The 20,565-nt window shown below is 42.1% G+C and overlaps 4 protein-coding genes across 4 annotated transcripts; 3 read left to right on the forward strand and 1 right to left on the reverse strand.

Annotated features, from left to right (window-relative positions):
* Window positions 1–251: 251 nt before the first annotated feature.
* drc3 (dynein regulatory complex subunit 3) lies at window positions 252–4,130 on the forward strand. The gene is made up of 15 exons (XM_055511030.1): window positions 252–373; window positions 453–564; window positions 809–1,009; window positions 1,090–1,206; window positions 1,338–1,504; window positions 1,610–1,756; window positions 1,879–1,998; window positions 2,111–2,223; window positions 2,314–2,488; window positions 2,591–2,719; window positions 2,799–2,869; window positions 3,176–3,299; window positions 3,501–3,632; window positions 3,716–3,819; window positions 3,948–4,130. The coding sequence occupies exons 2-14, from the start codon at window positions 459–461 to the stop codon at window positions 3,809–3,811; spliced, it is 1,698 nt and encodes a 565-aa protein (XP_055367005.1). The 5' UTR covers window positions 252–373; window positions 453–458; the 3' UTR covers window positions 3,812–3,819; window positions 3,948–4,130.
* Window positions 4,131–4,395: 265 nt separating this feature from the next.
* On the forward strand, window positions 4,396–8,372 carry gid4 (GID complex subunit 4 homolog). Its single transcript, XM_029159146.3, has 6 exons — window positions 4,396–4,798; window positions 5,399–5,458; window positions 5,902–6,009; window positions 6,129–6,230; window positions 6,317–6,447; window positions 6,557–8,372. Exons 1-6 carry the CDS (start codon window positions 4,574–4,576, stop codon window positions 6,618–6,620), a joined length of 690 nt encoding a protein of 229 aa, XP_029014979.1. The 5' UTR covers window positions 4,396–4,573; the 3' UTR covers window positions 6,621–8,372.
* Window positions 8,373–9,539: 1,167 nt separating this feature from the next.
* Window positions 9,540–12,260, forward strand: noxo1a (NADPH oxidase organizer 1a). Its single transcript, XM_029159113.1, has 8 exons — window positions 9,540–9,691; window positions 9,774–9,854; window positions 9,931–10,003; window positions 10,096–10,279; window positions 10,464–10,654; window positions 10,772–10,894; window positions 10,966–11,083; window positions 11,239–12,260. Exons 1-8 carry the CDS (start codon window positions 9,626–9,628, stop codon window positions 11,960–11,962), a joined length of 1,560 nt encoding a protein of 519 aa, XP_029014946.1. The 5' UTR covers window positions 9,540–9,625; the 3' UTR covers window positions 11,963–12,260.
* A 316-nt stretch (window positions 12,261–12,576) lies between these two features.
* On the reverse strand, window positions 12,577–20,342 carry tbl3 (transducin beta like 3). Its single transcript, XM_029159078.3, has 23 exons — window positions 20,168–20,342; window positions 19,993–20,044; window positions 19,717–19,812; window positions 19,581–19,628; window positions 19,302–19,443; window positions 19,110–19,194; window positions 18,801–18,971; window positions 18,596–18,671; window positions 18,339–18,435; window positions 18,037–18,251; window positions 17,792–17,933; window positions 17,401–17,459; window positions 17,173–17,279; window positions 16,950–17,085; window positions 15,543–15,782; window positions 15,177–15,247; window positions 14,938–15,094; window positions 14,730–14,788; window positions 14,450–14,553; window positions 13,893–13,964; window positions 13,584–13,742; window positions 13,331–13,424; window positions 12,577–13,178 (listed from the first exon to the last, which is right to left on the reverse strand). The coding sequence occupies exons 1-23, from the start codon at window positions 20,197–20,199 to the stop codon at window positions 12,803–12,805; spliced, it is 2,790 nt and encodes a 929-aa protein (XP_029014911.1). The 5' UTR covers window positions 20,200–20,342; the 3' UTR covers window positions 12,577–12,802.
* Between the last annotated feature and the right edge of the window lie 223 nt (window positions 20,343–20,565).

Here is a 20,565-nt window from a genome sequence, read left to right on the forward strand (position 1 = left end):
CAATCGTATTTAAATGCACATAAACATACAAATATGCCTTCGTTCGAAGATTAACCATAAGAAACATCGAATCGGTTTATACATAACAGAGAACTTGACGCATTCAAAACGCTAAAAAAATATCAAAAGAAAAACCGCTGTTCACAAAATGTAATTTTCTTCACACTTAAAAAGCATTTTATTTATGATTTTATGAGTGTATCAGTTCCAACATATATAAATGAGCAAATAAGATATATTAAGTTAAAAACTAAACGCAACATTTTGATCGTCTTTGAACGCAGCTTAAAGTCAACCAGTTGCTAGGTAACGGAACCTAAACAACAGCGGTTAAAGGTATAAACGAGGTGCTAAAACTAGCTAGTGGGCCGAAGTAAGCGATCAAATCATCCAAATCTGTTAGTGTTACGCTTGTGACTGGTATGTTGGTAAAACTTTAGCTTGGTTCACAGATACATATGATGGACGAGGAGACAGTGAAAGCTTATACAGAAGCAGATCCTGTAAATAAGACTGAGGCTATGACTGAACGAATCGACCTAAATGAGCCTCTGACTAACAAAGGTGAGGACAACGATAGATCTCGCCTGGATGCCATCTGGATGTAATTTAACAAGAATGTAATAATGTAGTCATTCTAATGATTGACCACTTTTTATTTTGATTGATTTTAGCTTATTTTTCCATTCAAGGCATCACCTGGCTAATGTTATTTTAACCAAACGATCACCAAGTCTTTTCTTTGAGCGAATAAACAAGATCTTAAATAACGAAACACAATTCAATGTTACTTTTCCTCTATGATTAGCGGGTGCAGTGGCGTCAAGCATCTCTCCAGTTACCAGCATCATAAACAGGGACCCCACAGGAGCTGAGCCCATAGTGATGAATGAGGAGACTCTGAGGATAGCGGTGGAAGCCCAAGCGCTTGAAGATCGGGTCACAAGTGTTACCAAAAAAGAGGGAATTGAATTTAATCAAGTTCTTAAACTAAGGATAGAATACAAAGGTGAGAACAAGCATGATGCAGGTCAACAGCTTATAGATTGTGACATATTTAGACATGTTAAGGTATTTTCTTTTTCACAGACATTTTAATGATTGATCACTTATCTGACTTCACATCCTTGACCAAGCTTGATTTGAACAACAACCTCATAGAGAGGATTGAGGGGCTGGACTATCTTACTAATCTGACATGGCTCAGTAAGACAAGGATCTGTATTAATGTTCTGCTTAATCTTGTGCAACACATGCAATAATTAGAAAACATGTAGTAAACACTGAAAAATATTATCCATGTACCTACCAGTAGTCATTTAGGACATGTGTTTTAGATTTGTCATTCAACAGAATTGGGAGAATTCAGGGTCTGGAGTCTCTCGAGAAGCTCGAGGTGCTGAATTTGGCCAACAACAGAATCTGTGTCATTGAAAACATGGACAAACTTGAGAGACTGACTCATTTCATCATCGCAAACAACCTCATCAGACAACTGGACAATGTAACATCATTTTCATTCACAAATTGTTCACATATTGTATTCAGCATGCTGACTTTAACATTACAGTGTTTACATGCTCTAATGCAAATCTGATCTGTGTCAAAGGTGCTCTATCTCAGGAGGTTTAAGAACCTTTTCACTCTCACGATATCTGGAAATCCTTTCTCCACGGAGGATGATTACAAACTGTTCATTGCTGCTTACTTTCCAAATCTGACGTGCATTGACTACAGGAAAATAACTGAACAGGCCGTAAGTATGAACAGTGTTGAGTTTTAACTTGAAGGTTGTAATCTACTGTAGTCATTAACAGACTAGATGTTCCTAATTTACCACGTTGCCTAACTTTATGAATAAATTATGTCATTGTGCAGAAAAATGAAGCATCTGTCAAATACAAATATGTCCTTGAGGAACTGAGAAGCAAAGAGCTGGATGAACAACAAGCCGCTAATGCTGAACAAAGCAGAAAAGCTGAACTTCAGTTACACAAGGTAATATATAAGTATATGTAAGTGCTTCTTGGGTGATGCAGCTGTTGCCGGTGAGTTCTTACAGTTACAACCTTCTGCTCATGCTGTGTTTAAACTCAGTTCTTTCCTACAGGATGCCTTTGTGGAGTTCCTCAACGGGTCGCATCTGTTTAAGAACATGTTAAAAGATGATCCAGAAGCAGAGACATTGCACTCTATGCCTGAAGTGGCACAACAGCTTCAAACATATCCTGCGTGGTCATTGATGTGGTAAATTGATGTGATTATATGTAATATGTGGAAATTATTGCTTAAATTCCTTGACCCTCCATTTACGTTTGAAAGCCAAATGGTGGAGCTGTGTATGCAGCTATTTGAAACAGGCCTGGCTGAGCATAAGCAAAGAGAGACAGAAGTCAATTCCTTACTAAGTGTTCGGGACAGGACTGTGACAAACTACCAACAGAAGGCGTCACACGTTCTGGCAAATTTTGAGCAGCAGCACAAAGCGGTAAGCTCGCACACAAGCACAAGGTTAATCTGTGCAAAATGAATTCCCTCTTTTATAATTCCTATTACTTATTAGCTTCAATATATTTGTATGTGTTTTTAGAGAATAATAAACCTGCAGCAGTTGTCAGAACCAGAGAAAATAAACGAGTGTAACCAGTGCGATGATGAACTCGACCAACTCAGTAAAAGCCTCATGTCTCTAGAATTTCAGCTGGTCAGCCAGGTGGAGGTAAACATGCATTGTAATATAGAGGATTGAAACTATAGTTTCACTGTTTACTTATAATGATGCTGTCTATTAATTTCAGGATACCATCAAAATGTTGGATGAAAACCTCTCAAACATGGTTGGCAACTTCACTGAAACAGTACAAGGAATATATCTTTTCTCATAGATTAAGTAATTTGAGTAATATTTAGTGATGCATGTTTTCAATTGAACTACTTATTCTATTACTATCTGATTTTATTTATTAATTCATTCATAGTTATTAAGTAATATTAATATTTCCAACTTGTCTCATGTGGACAGTCTTCATCTTTTAAGTTCTTCTTTGCGCTTCTTTCCCTGAACTGCTTTATTGTAACGGCCGTGTGGGGTCAAGGTTACCAGTCCATCACAGGCTCCATTCTTCCTTTTTTTCAATTCGATTTTGTGCGATTGACCTCTTTGACACAGTCATACATTTGCTCAGTGTCGAGACCTGGAGGATAATTACTTTCAGAATGTGCGAAGGATTGCTACCGCAACTCTGGAAAAAGTAGCCAGGGACAAACTGGAGGAAGACGCGTCAGGTGATGTTAAAATGGTAAGAGCTTAAATTAAATATACAAATAAGAGCCTAAAGTAAACTGAACGTGACTGTGCAGACATGTTACAGCATTACATCAAATGTATTTTATTAAATAATATAATCCAGTGTTGAAGCTGTTGACAGGGGGTCAGATAAGCTGACAGTGCTCATTTTCAGTGTTACTGCTCTCAGCATTTCACACTGTTCTCTGCCTAGTTATTTACAGACAGAGACACTGTGATGGATGCACTGGCCACGGCCCACGACAACCACCTGCTGAAGATCAACGACCGGGAAACCGTGTTGCTAACACGTCTTAATGCCTGGAAAGCAGCTCTTATTAAAAGAGTATGACAACTGAAATTACATGTTTTTTTATGGAGATAACGATCTTTACAACCATATCTCAGTTTTGTTTTGCTTTTTGACAGATTGAAGACGAAGAACTGAAGAAAAATCGTATGCGCATGTCAGATATCTATAGATATGTTACCCATGTAAAGGACCAGCTCACGGAGCTGCTGTAATTTTAACAGTAAGGCATTTCCCATTTACATTTCACTTGTTTTGATATTTTAATGATTATTATGTTTTTTTCCAAAACATTGTTCCAATATTAGCTGTGTATTCATTCTGTCTTATTGTCATTCTCATTTTTTTCAGACCATGTTGTTGTAATCTGTGAAGTCCGTCCTATCTGTTGGTGCATCCCTTGATGTTCCCGTTGCTGAAAATAGTTCTCTATTACTTAAATACGCATGCTAAACAATCAGTGAATGTAGAACTGAAACAATAACATGCAGTATGTGAATTAAGTGTATATAAAATAAACGTTTGAAACGGCCAGTCCACTGCATCATTTATAGCATAGAATAAAATAGAATAGAACAGAAAACCTTTATTTGTCCCTCAATGAGGAAATTGCCATGTTGCAACTGCAGAAAACAAAACTTCAAATCTTCAAAAGATAAATAAAAATTTAATAAAAATATTTGACGCTCAAATTACAGTGTACAGTAAGTCAGTTATAACTACTTCTCCCAGAATACATTTCACTGCATTCACCAATGAGATTCGTCCTCAGAGCGAGCGCCAGTTTCCAGCCAATGACATTTAGGGAAGCTGGAACCTCGAATGAAACGTCGCAGTGTCGCTTTTCAGCGGCTCGTCCATGGACACTCGGCAGAATTGAGGGACGCGTGAGCCGTCGGGACGTCGAGCAGCCGTCAGACCCTCCCGTGTCAGCTCTTCTTCTCTCCCCAGCTGCGGTGTGACCCCTCGCGTATTTCATGACGGTTGCTGACGGTGACACCTCAGCGCTCATCATGCCTGTCCGAGCCGAGTGCTGCAGTACCACCGGCTCGGCCTGCACATCCTCGGCCTCTCTTGTTCCTCCGGTCCCGATCAACACCTACCAGCCGGGAGTGGCCACGTCGCTGCTGTACAGCGGCTCACAGTTTCGGGGATACCAGAAGAGTAAAGGCAACGCGTACGACGTAGAGGTGGTTTTGCAGGTATCTCACAACTGTAAACGTGGGCTGATCCCGTTTAAAATGACATTATGCCGTTTTTATGCAAACACGTAGCTCATTGAGCGCAACGCTACATCTGACTGCTAAGCTACGTTAGCTCCTGTTAGCGTTAGCTTTATTTAGCTGTCAAACTCACGTCTCAAGTTTAATCCATCCAGGTGACTGCGTCCCCACATACTGAATTGATATCAGGTTTAATCAACAATTGTTACCGTCAACAGTTCAGCAGTACACAGTGTTCATGGGTAAACGCAATAAACGATATTAATATTTTGGTCAACTGTACATTAACTGACGTTGATCTGTTCCACCAGCTCCTCTCTCTGTGATTTCAACGATCTTCTGTTGTTGTTGTTAACTCGCCTAATGGGCTTCTGAAAACAAATCAGGATTAATGATGTACTGAGCTGAGAAAAGGCATCCTATCGAGTGACTGGTGCTGGTGAACTCAAGTTATTCATACTCATACTCATACACAACTTGATTGCTCCCAGTGATGGCTGAAGATGTGTCTGCACAATTCGCTGGATTATTCAGTGATCAACTAATGATAATAGTCCCTATGTCTGTTTGTTTTGGCAGCATGTGACTGTGGAGGACTCCTATTTGTGTGGATACCTGAAGATTAAAGGCCTGACTGAGGTATGCCTTGAAACACTGACCTTTGTTCTGTCAAGCCCAAACAGTTTTACCTGTTTAAGCTTAACCACACAGACACTGGCTTCACTAGTTTGACAATGCCTGACCTCTGCATGAAAATTAAAGGCAGCGAAATGCAGTTCCTTTAGGTTTGACCTTATTTAGCCAGGTCTGCAGTATAATGTCAGCTGTGTCCTCGTTACCTTATGCAATACATGGAATGTAAGACGTCAGCGGGATCCTAAAGTAAGTTTCGGCAGTATGAGAGTAGCAAAATATCTAGGTTATGTCTCTTCATATTTTAACTGTGTGTCCATGAGGAAATCACCAAGGAAACAAGTGCTTTATCATAGCTGTATCTGTAATCTGTAAACGTATAATATCGTTTGAAGACTAGATCATGTTGGAACAGGCAAACAACTTCATACTTTTTCTCTGTGTGACAGGAGTATCCCACTCTGACAACTTTCTTTGCTGGCGAAATAATCAGCCGGAAAAGACCTTTTTTAACAAGAAAGTGGGATGCAGATGAGGATGTGGACAGAAAGCACTGGGTATGTATATTTATATTTACATATTGGATTGCTGCACTAGAAAAGACTAAAAAGTACAGTACAAAGTACCATTTCTCTAGTTCTCGTTCCCTTACCTGTATTTAATGAACTCTCACCAGGGGAAATTTCAGCCTTTTTACAAATATGCCAAAAACTTCAACTCTGATGACTTTGACTATGAAGCACTAGACAACAGCGATTACATCTTCATGAGGTGGAAGGTTAGTACATCATCTCACTGTGATCCACTTTCTCTCAGCCACTTTGCTTTTAAATCCTAACCTTTGCTTATTCTCTGCACACTCAGGAGCAGTTTCTTGTTCCAGACCACACTATCAAAGACATCAGTGGCGCCTCTTTTGCAGGCTTCTATTACATCTGTTTTCAGAAGTCCACAGCCACAATCGAGGGATACTATTATCATAGGAGCTCTGAATGGTAACTACATCTGCTGCCTATGGCCTCCCATACATTACAAAACAAACTCTCTGTATCATAGTTTAAATATAAGCTGATGTCACTCTTTCTCCCTCTTCCTAATCTGCAGGTACCAGTCTCTAACCCTAAACCATGTTCCAGAGCACAGTATGCCTATTTATGAATTTCGATGACGCAAACACAGAGGAGTGTTGTGTGAAGTAAAGAACAGTTCATACTGTCCTGTGGTCGTTTGTGACAGGAACAACCGAGATGCCAAAAATGAAGGGGGGGTGACCTGCTTTCCTCCCAGTGGATAATAAGCGCAGTCGGTCACTCTTCTGGTGGTCTCAAGGAAGAGTTGAAAGCAAGATTAGTCGTGGATGGAAAATTCTTGTGTGTTTGGTGTGGAACTGAAGCTTGCCTCAGATCTTGTTTTTAATTTGGATTTGATTTTTTTTCTCTTTTTTTGGCATGTGTTTATTTTAGTCTTGTGCATCTTATTATTTGCACCATCATAGGAGCTTTTTCCATGTAGAACAACAAAATAGGTTCCTGTATAAACGTGGAAACTTAAACATAATTGCCTTTTAATTAAGTTCCAAAAAGCAATGGAGATGATTTTTTTTTTTTTTTTAAAGATAGAGTATCTTTTGCAATTTCACTTTGGAGAAGTGTACTGTGATGGTCAAGCTCTCGCTAAAAGGTTGTTCAAGGAGCAAAGATGAGCAGTTATCTGCTTTTTATGCAAGGTCTGTGGAAGACACGTGGAAGCCAAGAGATGATGTGGCTTGTTGGTCAGGGATGAACTGAACCGGAGTTTACAGTGACGTTGACCTCATCAGGGTCATTAAATTATCAGTCAATTAAAGGCTGTTGCTTTCCCAACTGTCCTTTTAAACTTATCTCAACAGCTATAAAGTAATATCTGTAAATAGGTTTACGGCTAATCAAGTCTATGCAAGCAAAAGCCAGCAAACAAATGGGCCTTCCCCACACATAATTTATTTTATATTTTCATATGATGTTTTATTTATTTATTTTATTTAAAATAGAAATCGCTTCTATTAATGACCTTTTTGTTAATGCCAAATTAAAATTATGAAATAATAAGAAGGTTGAGTTAATTACAGTATTTATGCTTAGATCTGTGACCGCTTATTTCTACTTACGATTAGCTGGAACATAGGCTTGTCAAAAATTGGGCTCTTAATACGGGGAAGACTAAAAGACTAATGCTTACACAGTGTATGGCATTTGAGTGGCAGGAAAAAATACATTTGTAATGTAATCATACAAATGTCAGTGTTCACACAGCCTGCAGGTAAAATGTTTGTTTACTTCAGTTTTATTTTGTGCCATTATTAATGAATATGGCTGTATTGGGTTATTTCCTACCAATAAAAACTCAAATCGGCCATAACAACATGCAGAACCGTGCTCACCTGCAGTGTTACTGTTAGACATTAGCAAAAGCACCTTGTGTGTCTCATGTAGTTAAGTAGGAAACACTGATGCTTTTTGACATATCTGCTGCCTTACACATTCAGATGTTTATGAATGCCAATTTTTAATGAAAGAAAAGTAATTGTTAATATTTTTATTTGAAAGAAATCATGAAAGTGTGCTTCTGTGTTGGAGGAAAATAAAAGCAAAAGTGTGAATGTGAGCGCTCTCATGGAAGGTGCATCATATATTCCACCTGCCTCTTGTTTTGTGTAGGATTTTATTGGTTGAAATGCTGATTGCACTATAATTTTAAGACAAGTATATGGCTGTCTTTTAAAAATGGTTAGCTCTTTTCAAATTGCATAATGAAGGCAACGCAATGCACAACATGAGAGAAATGCTTAGACCTTTTCTATTGAGCTGCGATGTGAAACCGTATTTGTACAGAAGCTGGATGAATAAACTGGGTGAGGTAAAATAAAGAGAAATTAATTATACACGTGGTGTTGTTTGATTTGTTTGATTTGTTTTTGACATTTAATAACAAGTTGAGCAAATTGTGCTGATGCAAGTCAATGCAGCACTAGATGTCAGCAGAGGACCATGAGCCAAGAACTCAGGCTGGTTTCCATCCTTCTAACGTGTAGCAGTGTGTTTGTCTGGGCATTAAAAACTGTGTGATGCTTCAAATGTACAACTGGATGTAAAGTTAGCAACAAATATTTATCTTGTTTGTCAATGAAGTATTTGTTTTATGCTTTTAGTTTAGTTGTAATTTCTAATTATTGTATTGTCTCATACTTTAAAACATATTTTATAGATATATTTCTTAAAAAGTGCTTATAATGAGTGGCTTAACTTCCTTGACTAATGTAGTTCTACATTTGCTCCCTTCTACATTGCAGAGACTTAATAAATGCGTTGTTGGGGTAGATGTGAGACTAGCAACGGGCTGCTGTTTGAGTAGGTTTTACCTGGTAACGGCACGGACAAACAGACACGATACAGAAGTGACTCAGGTTCAGTGTACGTGCAGATCAACAAAGCTCCAGAGAAGGAAGTATTTTTTACAGTAATGAAACGGAAAATCAGATCCAGGGAGTTTTTTTGGGCAGCGACTGTTACAGGTATCTGGCTTTTCAAATGCAGACATGCGACAGCCTATAAAGGTCTATTCTAAATATATATATTTGTGATTATAACTAGAAACACATACACAAAACCACTTGGGGGATAATAATTTTAATTTGGTTCACATACATTCAGTCTAACAACCTTTAACTTCCTCTTTTTCCACATAAAAATATGAACAATTGTTTGTTCAGAATGTACCAAGCATAAAATTTTCACATTTTCTGGATGTTTTACTGTTTCACTGGATGTTGCCATTGTGCCTTTTGTATAATATCTAGTAGTGTCGTTGTTGCATGTGTTCCTGGATGATTGATGGAATCTGAATCAAAGAAATTACCTTTTGTCAAAAATAGGTGTTAGACAATCACAGTCTTTCCACATGTATCTCAATGTAAATTACAAAGCTATTCATAGGGCAACAATTAAGCAAAATATTCAGGCGTTGGAAAAATAGCTTTCTAAGGTGGCTGAGAGTTTCCATGAGTTGGAATGCGGCCACGCCTCAGCAGGGAGCATATTTACCTGCAGCGCTTCACTGGTCCAGTGTGAAGCAGGTGAGGCAGAGTGGCTCGTCGTACAGCTGACAGCTAGGCCTTGATCAGTGTGCGGGTTCATCATGGAGCAGCAGCGGTTTCCCATCAGCGTGCGTCTCATCGGGGTGCTGCACAAGGAGAAGAGCAAAGTAAGCCCAGGTCTTTTCCGCCTCGGAGCCCAAACCCGCGCTGTTCAACCGTGTTCATAAAATCCGCCTCTTCCTCTTCCAGCTGTTCATGACCTCTGCGCTGTGGACCGACCACAGCGACATCATTGTCTACAGAACTTTTGGAGAGTTCAAGAAACTGCACGTGAGTACAGCAACAGCAGCAGTGTGCTGTTTTTAAGGACCGGTGTATAACTGCACGCTCCCACTTGCTGTTGCAGAAACGAATGACGAAAATGTTCCCACCGACAAACAAACTGAGAAAATCAGACAGAATCATTCCCAGATTCCAAGGTAAGCGTGGCTCCGTTTCAGCAACGGCGTATTATCACAAAACGCAGTTCGAGGCTGTTGGGTGTTCAGACTGCGTGCATTGTTTCATTTAGAGAAGCACGCGTGGCAGGCAGACCAGGGGAAGAACCCCACCAAGTCGCTCCAGTGCTTGAAGTTCCTGCAAAAGTATTGCAACGAGCTTCTAAGCTGTGACCCGCGGGTCTGTCAGTCTACGGAACTCATTCAGTTTTTCCATCCCAAAGACCAGGACCTGGAGCCCGAATTCTCCAAGAACGGGTATGTTTAACATTCATTTAAAGACCTTTGATGCGTAATAATAATAATAAACAGAACAGCCTCTTATTAACAACAGCTGGCTTTTTTTAATAACAGTCAGATAATATGATAAAACTAATATTTAAAGTTAGTGTATAGGAACCAGCTCCATGTGGCTCCAGACTAATCAGCAGTGTGTCCTCAGCATCCTCATCATGCCGACGGACGACGAGAACGGCACCGGGGCAGGACACGGGAACAGCGGCAACGTGACCCAGCCGTTCGTCACGGAGACGTACAGGTGCGTGGCTCCGTATGAGACCAAAGACACCAGGAACAAGCCCTTCAAGGTGGCGGTGGACGAAAAGGTGGACGTGCTCATTAAAGACAAATCAGGTGAGTGATTCACCGAGCGCCGGGCGTCGTTTTGGTCCAAGTATGCAGTCGGACTGATTTAGTGTGTGTGTGTGTGTGTGTGTGTGTGTGTGTGTGTGTGTGCGCGCGCTGGGTCAGGGTGGTGGCTGGTGGAGAAGGAGGACAAACGCATGGCCTGGTTCCCCGCTCCCTACCTGGAGAACGTAGACGAGGACCAGGACGAGGACCAAGACGACGCCAGCAGCGCCAGCTTCGAGAGAGGTAAAGGCCAAAATGTGGCCTGGCACGCGACTCCGTCTAAGGCCCGTCTAAAGCCCGTCCTCCTCCATCAGGGATGCGGTACACTGCAACCAAGAGCTACAAGGCCACCAACGATGACGAGATAAATGTACCCGTCGGTGCAGTCGTGCAGGTTCTGGAGAAATCTGACAACGGCTGGTGGCTCGTCAGGTATGTCTCCTGCTAGAATGATAAAACGCATGATTATACACATTCTACACAGGGTAAAGGATGAAGGGATCAGGCTTTTAGTCAGCAGGAGCAATCCTTATTGTCGTGAGAGGCAGGAAGGCATTTCATTCTCTCGTCTCATGTCTTTCCAACAGCTACAGTGGTAAAGCCGGTTACGTCCCCGCCATGTACCTGCAGACCTACAACTACCCCCACATCCTCATAGCGACGCAGCTGCAGGACCAGCGTGCCCCCTCCAGGCTGGAGCTCCCACCCCCGGGGCGGCAACAGCGCAGCAGCTCACAGGGGAGCCTGCAGCTGCCTCCCCCCGCCCGCTCTCCCTCCCCCGGCCCGCGCCGTCCGCTCAGCAAGCAGAGGTCCAACTCCCTCACCATCTTTACCCAACAAGCCCCTGCGCCCGTCAAGGCCTCCAGGCCCGCGGCCGCGCCCGGCCCGGCCCGGCCCGCTCCCCCACCCGTTATCAGGGTGGAGATGGACGGACAGGATGATTGTGGGAGGACCCTGTCAATAGACAGTGAGGGCAGCGACGGCAGCGACGGCAGCGACTTCAGCTTCAGGGAGGAGCTGGACATGTCCCTGGAGAGCTTGTGCCTCAGCATGAGCCTCGGCGCCAACGATGAGCGGCTGAGCCGCACGCCGCCGCCCTCGGCCGCCGGCCAGCTCAGCCCCAGCAGCCTTCCAGAGAGTAAGTTAGTGCCCAGCGTCTCTGATCCCAGCCTCTACAAGGCGCCCAAATCACCCAAGGTGCCGCCCAGGCCACGCGCTCAGGAGATCCTCACCCGCTGCTCGTCCCTCACTCGCAGCAAAACAGCCAGCGGGACTCGGTCGCCGACCCAGACGGAGATACTCGGCCGCTAATCACAACCTGAGTGTGGTGGAGTTCTACCAAGTGCAAATGCTGGAGAGAATCATATGTGTTACCTCAAATATATGTTTCCATAATCTTTGAAGACTTATTTACAGCTTTTTAATACCTTATAGTATATACATATATATATATATATATATTTATTTTCCATACTGGAAACCTTGTGTTGTGCCTCATATGCATTTTTGTGTGCAGATGAATGTTGGTTTTCAAGATTTGTAATCTCAGCTTCCTCTGAAAGTTGAAGCTGACCAATATAGTCTAATAAAAATCACACTTCTCTCTCGATGTCTGCTTTTTTAGAAGATTTCTTTAAATGATTAAAATGACTCAAACGATGATAAAGTTACGGCATGTTAGTGAGGAATGTTTGTGCCTGCAGCCAGTGGTCCTGCCTCATGATCAGTTGCCAAGACAAACGCAAGCTGTTGCTCTGGTATTATCAGGGCAGGAGGAAACCAAAGGGTTAAACTCTGGGTCAGCCCACAGGAACGTTTGCTGTGTTTCCACTGGTTATTCTTTAAATCTTCAAAGCGCTTCATTTCATTTTAAGACAACTGGACCATATTAGAAACATGCTCCTTTAAAACACTGAAGCACAAAATAAAATTCATTCAAGCTTTATTTTATAAACATTTGAGGCCATGACATAAACATATACGGAACACAGCAGATCAGTGCACTGCTGAGCTGCAGTCAGGTTAGAAAATAAAGCTGCTTAAATGTCTACTCTGCATATGCATTTTATTATCAACCACTCTTCTTCTGGACTGCTGTACAATCAGGTCCCAAATCCCAAATCAGAGAACCTTTTTGTTCCTGGTTCGCTGTCAGATGGCTACAGTCTGATGCTGAGCAGCGGACGAAGCCTGAAGACGTTTCACCGTTTTCATCGGTTCCATCTCAACCTCTTCCTCGTCTTCGTCCTCCGAACTCTCCTCGCTTCCCGAGTGTTGGCTGCCATTTGTTTTGGTGCTCGCTCCGTTCTCTGCGCTGACCTCAGTTGTTGCGGCTTTCTTGGTGGCGCTGACCTTGTCGTCATCGTCCTCTTCTTGTTCAACGGAGCAGTTTGGATCCTCGTCCTGCTCGCCGTCGCTGTCATTATCGTCATCTCGACTCTCCTTGCTCATTCCCTTCTTGTCAATCACAAAAAACGGCTGGTTGTGTGCGAAAGGACTCGTGTCCATTTCTTCATCCTGGTCCATGCTAGACAGGAAACAACAGATCCAATTTGGAATTGTAATAAAGTAGCTACAGGGAATTTATTCTGTTTACACAGGTCTAAGATCATGCGGCTTGATGTCGATGCCCATGACATCATATCCAGTGGGAAGGAGCAGGACAAGGCAGAGACTCACCTGGATGGAGCTCCGGCCACTCTCATCTTCTGCCACATGAAGTTGAGGAACATGGACGCCCGAAGTAAATGTCCAATCCTCTGCATGTGTCTCTCTGTGGGAGAGTAAATATTTACATACATATATATATACATATATATATATATATATATATATATATATATATCAACCAATGTTCCTCCTGTGTTGTTCCAAATGTTCCTCTATTGGTTTTGAACAGTGTGCTTCACGTATGTGCTAACTATGAGCTGACCTGTATACGGGATGAGCCCCTCCAGGTGTGCTCGAGCACCCTGATACTGCAGCAGCTCCTCTGGAGGCAGGTGTGTGAGGAGCACCTGGAGGACGGACTGGGCATCAAGGCAGTTTCTAGCGTTGGTGTTCCATATCACACAGTAGCGGAGGAGGGCCTCTGAGTGTATGAGAGGACGTCCGAGGAAAAGAGGACAAGAAGAAACACTTAGAAGCAATATTTTACTGAAGTTTCTTATAGTCTTTTGTATGAAAAAACAGACATAACAGGCATGATTGAGACAAGCCGGATCTGGTATCGACTTCTTACCTTTCTGATCCAGTCGAAGCTTCAGTACGGTCTTTTCCAACAGCTCACGGCTGTCCTCCCCCTGACGGATCGCTATGAACAACAAGACATTAAACATGAAGGGCCGCAAAAATAAAAAAAAAGGTTTTAAGCTCAAGTGAGATTATTCTTGACATCACTTATTCACAAATTATGATAATCTCCAGATAAACATACATACATTTTTCACATTAAACGTTGACTAACTCTCTCCTCCATGTGTTGCATAACCTTTGATGTCTTACATCAACACCTTCGATTGTTCGCCTGAGGTACATCGCTATTCAGCTTTAGACACGTCACTCTCATTGAATGTTGTTTATGCCTTCAAATTGATGGAATCTCAGTGAAGCCTACTTGGAAACTAGAAAGCTGCTGTCACCACGACACAACACGGACTGATGACAGCTTGTCAAAGTAAGCACTGGTGAGGTGAAGAGGTGCATTGTGTGCAATATGCAGCAGACTGAAAATGCTTCACGTGTATGACTGATTAACATCAGGTTCAAGTGAATGGAACAGGTCTGCAGGATAATTACCTTTGATAACCGTGAGCACGGTGTGCGGCTGGTCGAGCGAGATTGCGAGGCCCAGCGCCTTCAGATACTTCTTCTCGTGGAGCAGGTTGGACAACTCCTGGTTCCTTTAAACACAACAAACACACGCGTTAACACAGACACAGACATACCTAGAATGTATTTTAGGAACTTCTAGAACTCTCCTCTGTGTTTAACGTGACCAAAAAACAGTGAATAGAATATAAAAAAACATAATATATAAACACGACTGATCAACAAGTGGAGATGGGCCTGAACTCACTTAAGTATCTGATCCTCCTGTTTGGCCTGCTTCTCTGCCAGCTCCGCTTCAGTGACATCCTACAAACAGACAGAAGGAGGCTTTGTATTAATCTACTGATCTACGGTTCTTTGGGTCAATCGGTCATTTTTTTGAAGAACTTGTTCTCATTCTATCTGCATGTGCAACCTCAGTTCAACAGACAAGCAGTCGGTCCAGTTACACTTACCACCCACACTGTGATGTTAGAGTCTGCTGACCCCGTCACCATCCTATCGTCTTTGCGGCTGGCGTGGAGGCCCCACACTTTTTCTTGATGGGCGTCTAGCGTCTTTACACACTCATTGGTCTTTATGGTCCATAGCTTCACCAAACCGTCAGAGCCACTGAGGTCAAAGTATTTAGAGGCTCAATTGCAGCTAATTGAACTATGACACTTAATCTGCAGGAGGTCGGTGGGTTGCTTACCTGGTGAGCAGCTGAGTGCCTTTGCTCACAAAGATTAGCTTCAAAACTGATGCATCGTGTCCTTCAAATGTCTGAATAAAAATAATAATTACAATCACATCAAGTCTATTTTGCAACCAAAGGCGAGTGAGAAAGTCTAAATTGACACAATATAAAAGGTATTCACATATGATCTGATGTTGCTGACATTATTTAGGAACTTTGACTGAGATTACCTTATTTTACAATGACATTAAGGCAATTAGCGCATTGTTAAACTGTTCTGTCATGTCAGTGACAAGGAAACGAAACTGGCTGGAGATGTACAGCCTATTACTGTTCACATTCAGTAACACGTTCCCACATTCCCCGGGCTCGGTTGTGCACCTTGAGGCAGCTGAAGTCCTGCAGGCTCCACAGCTTTGCTGTGCCATCCGCAGAAGACGTGGCCAGCACCTGGTCCACAGGAGAGAAACACACAGCCCAGACACCGCGACGGTGGCCTCGAAACACTCCGACCAGGCCCAGGTTCCCCTCCCCGGCCAGCGACCACAGCTTGGCTGTGCGGTCCTGGGAGCCTGAGGCCAGCAGCTTGTCATTAGGTGATATTGCAACACTGTTTACATCCTGGAGAGAAGATGAGGAAATGTGTGTCAGTCTATGAGAATAGAGTAAACCATGAGTTGGACCTGCCTGGTGGGGTTAGAGGAAGAATTGAGTCACACATAGAAGCAAACAGGTTACTCAGTGATGACATTTATTAGGAACTGTCCACTATTCTAAGAAAGGAAGTGAAGGCATTCTCAATATTTACTATCAGAGTCAGTTACCATTATATTGAACAGCTACACACTGAGTCATCACTACTGTCATGCTACTACACTTTTGTTCTATTCTTCATTGTATCTTCATCAGAGAAATATCAAGTTTAAATACAATGCAAGGTGTCAATCACCACCAGTTAGATACAAGCAATGGCAGTGTAATAAAAAGAACTGTCAGTGAGAAGGTGTGTCCCAGCTTTTGACGTGTGGTTTTACCCAACTAGACCAGTTTTTAAATTTCATCACCGTACAGACACAAACAGAGTGTGAAAAGAGATTGGTGCTCAGTGACATATAAATATTTGATCTAGTTATCTTTTTTATGTGTAGATGAACTCAGTACCTTTCTTTCCATTGTAATAGGTAAAGAACAAAGTGAAAAAAATGTGTGTCAATACGCTTTCACTGAGCCTAAAAAATATGACACAATAAAGTAGGGAACAGAACATTCTGTTAATTACATAATTAATCAAGTAGGTTTTTACATGGCGTGGTGGAAGTGGAGCTGACTGATCAGAGAGTTCTTATGTAATCACAATGTGTATGAGTGACGCTGTGCTTGCCGTTTTAATTTGTTGGAATTTCCAGAGGAAATATGACTCCTCAATAGAGCCAAACTTGTGTAAACACACCCACAGCATTTGTTATTGACCTTAGTTCGTAATTCTCAGGAATCTGGTTTTGTTTTCATTTACTAATGGAATTAAATGGTTTAGGTTGTAAAGAGAGCATTTGGGAATTTTTTTGGGGCCCAAATTTCCACTGTATCATTTTAAAACAGTGATGTAAGTATCAGGTACATTATGGATTAGCTATATTATGAGATAAGCTGCCAGTATCCACTCATGATATAGAATCTTTGTTAAACACAGTCATTAGCTCATCAGACTTAATGGATGTAAAAGCATAATCTAGCCCCTTTATTTGCCTGTGCCTTTTTCCAGGTTGTACAGAACTGTACTGTGAATACCTTGTCGTGCGCCTTCTCTGTGATGCGGGCAGTAATCTGATGTACATCAGCTCCTGCTGTTAATAAATCTGCTGGTAGATCCCAAACCTTCACTGTGCAGTCCTGACTGCCAGACACTATATAAGATGCTTTTAACCTGGACACAAACAGAGACAGAGGATCACCACTGCTACACATATTCACACACACATATTTTTGTTCATACAAGTGAATGGGGAGTTACCTGGAGCAGGTGATGGAGCCCACAGCATTAGTATGGCTGGAGCCCTGGGCCACACATCGCACCTGCCTGCTGTCACTGTCCATGTGCCAAACTCGCACTGACCTATCCTAAAAACAATTGTGCACCATACAAATGTTACTCTCTGCAGAAATTCAGAATGCCTCTGATTAAACAGTGGCCAATACAGAACTACTGTTGCTTAATGTTTTCATTCCGGCACATTCTCACCTTTGCACAGCTGGCAAATAGAGCACCTTTCTTGAACACATCTAATGAAAGGACAATATCTGTGGAAACAGCAAGTAATAGATAATGGTTGAAAACTGACTAAGACAAGAAACACATTCCACTGATCACTGCAACTACGATTATATGTTAAAAACGGCACATTCCCATTTCTCTTTTTGTTAATAAAAACTATTCCAGCTATTAGATTTTTTACAGCTTTTTATCGTCTTTTCTTTCACTGTTGATTTATGTCAGTGTGATAAAATGTCTCTACAGTCAATTGGTAATACCACAGAAACCTTCTGCCCTCTTGTGAATGAATAGGTATTGTGTCCAGCATTAACATGTGGATGGAACCATGTAAATGTGTCGCCATCTGCTGGTAACTTACCTGTGTGTCCGTAGAGGATTTGGCAGCTGTTTGTGAGCAGCTCAAACACCTTCAGCTGGCAGCTGTTGGTGGCCACCACTATGTGGCTATCGCCTTTTCCCAAAAACTTCACGTCCAGCACCTCGTCATTGTAACCAACAAACTTCAAGAAAGTAAAGGGAAGAAAACGTCCATTCGTTTGCTAATGAAGGCAAAAGCACAAACAGATATATCCTGCACACAGTATGAGTTCACAACATACTCACCTGTTGCTGTGTAGTAAGTTCCGGTAGCTGGTAGAGCACAATGTTGTGTTCGGCTGTGACTGTAGCCAGTCTGGAGGATGTGGACAAGTGAAGTAGGTAAGTGATGCGCAGAGTGTTGTCTTCCTCGTCATCCCCCTCAGAAGCAGGGAGGGTGGAGGTGAGGGTCTGGGTGTAGACACAATGAGCTGTGCTGGCTTCCCACACCCTCAGGATACCTGCAGGAAGGAAGAGAGGAAGGATGAGCTAAAAAAAAAACATACTGAAACATTAAATTGATCTTGATGACAGTGCAGGAGCTGGACCTTTGCTGCCGGCTGTAATAAAATGGAGCTCTTTGCTCTTCACTCCAATCTGAGAGAAGTCCTTATTTTCAGGCAGTAGAACAACACCCTCCACAGCCTATAAGGACAATACACAGTTATAAGTCTACAGTATTTATAGTATCACATTTGAAGATTACAAAGACACATCACTTCATTACAGTGTATTAATTTAAATTTACTTCAGGAATAAAGAGTAAAAACTGTCCATAATATCCATTCTGTATTCCTTATCGTACCTCATACACAGGTACTGTCCTCTTGGCCTTACGAGTCTTTAGGTCCCAGACGGTGCAGATCTTATCCCTGCCAGAACTACATATACAGACAAGTTCACAATTACAACCATGAAGCAAATGACTCAAAACACAAACACTAGATGCCCTAAAAATCTTACATATTGCACATGTTTGAGCAAATGTTTCGTGGTTGAGTGTAAAGTACCTGATCACGGTGTCACCATCAGAGCTGAAGCTGAGGGAGGTGACAGGGCTGTAGTGGCTCTGCAACACACACACACACCTACTGGAGCGAAGGTCCCACACCCGGATGCCACAGTCCAGAGATGAGGAGAAAAGCTGGAGCCTGTCACTATCTGGATGGAACTCGACCAAGCTGGAAGTAGCAGTAATTGGAAAATCAGTATTTTTGAAACATCATCCACATCTTGAAAGAGCATATAAAGCATTCAAGTCTGCCAACAACTGTTTTCTGTGTTGATTCCAATTCATTCCTGCTCATATTCAAACTTACTGTACAACCCCAGATGACCCTTTCAAATTGTGAGTGCAGTACTGCTTCACTACATCCCAAAGTTTAATGGTCCCATCACATCCACCTGCAGAACGACAAGAGGAAAGAGTCTATCAACTGTCTGGCTGGCATATCATGCAGATCATCTATGTGTACAGCAAGAGAAACATCATGTATCCAGTGTTAATTAACCTGTGGCTAGGAGGGTAGAGGTGGAGTCAAAGGTCATACTGGCAACAGGCACAGTATGAATGGCCTTCCAGGAACGAGTGCACCGCACTTCCTTCCAGTCCCACTGCTTCAACATTAAAGCCCTGCTGGCTGTTACCAGCACCTGTGGTCATACAGCAAACAGACACACATTGAATACGGGGCATATCCTATATACTGACATTAGAAAATGCTGAACAAATGCTGTTATCTTACATCACATCTCAAGCCTTCCTAATTTCCTTTTATGTGCATACTTACGTCATCATCACAGCTGAGAGCGAATGATGTGATGTCTTCTTGATCATCCTACAACCAAGAATGGGCAAGGGTGTTATTATAATAAATTTAAAATAACAGAAAACTGAATTACTATAGCATACAATTCTAGACTCACGTGTTCTATACTGTGGATGACCTTTCCTGTGCTGATCTCCAGAACACTGACACGAGACCCACAACAACAAAAGATGTGCTTTTCATCTTTGCTTATCTGAAAAACAAACAGGACACTGGTGGAGGACCGGTCGAGAATAGTGTCTATTTAAATCTCCTGTTTCGTCACTATTTACTGTTCTTGTTTTCATCCATCAGCTTTATGAGAGTGTAATATTACATTAATGTAATGCACATGTTTGTGTGGAAGCACAAAGCAGGCACCCAGACAACTCACCTGCACCTTCCCTCCTTTGTAAAACGGCTCTATCTTGCTGGAAACTTCATAACTGTAGATAAAGACATAGACATGACTGTAAAACCCCGCAAGCTTGTGTGACACTGTAGCTTAGCTTGTGTTAGCCAAAGAGCTACGTTTACAGGCTGGACGTGTTAGGAGGCAAAAGTCTTACTTGGTTTTGAACTGCAGGTTGGGAGTCGCCATCTTGCCACGAAATATGGCAAAGCATAAATATTTAATAGCTACTGCAAAGTAAGTATCTTATTTTTCACGTCACACGTTGTCCACAGTCAACACATTCCGCATGCTGCTAGCCGGGTCGCAGACATTGTACGTCACCAAAGCGCACTGAGTCGTGATTGGTCAGAAGGCTTTCGGACACAGTACACAATAATTACGCGTCTGTTGTTGTTTTATTATTAATTAATAAAATAAGACGCGCAAAGACCTAATTTAACAAATATGAGAAATTCTAACTAATTACATTTTTTTAAGGTTATAATCTCAGTAGTTTTTCAGAAATAAATCCTCGCTAATTCACAGAAAAATTGAATTAGTTTGTTTAAAAGT

This window comes from Betta splendens, chromosome 8, assembly GCF_900634795.4.
Source record: "Betta splendens chromosome 8, fBetSpl5.4, whole genome shotgun sequence".
Lineage (NCBI taxonomy): Eukaryota > Metazoa > Chordata > Actinopteri > Anabantiformes > Osphronemidae > Betta > Betta splendens.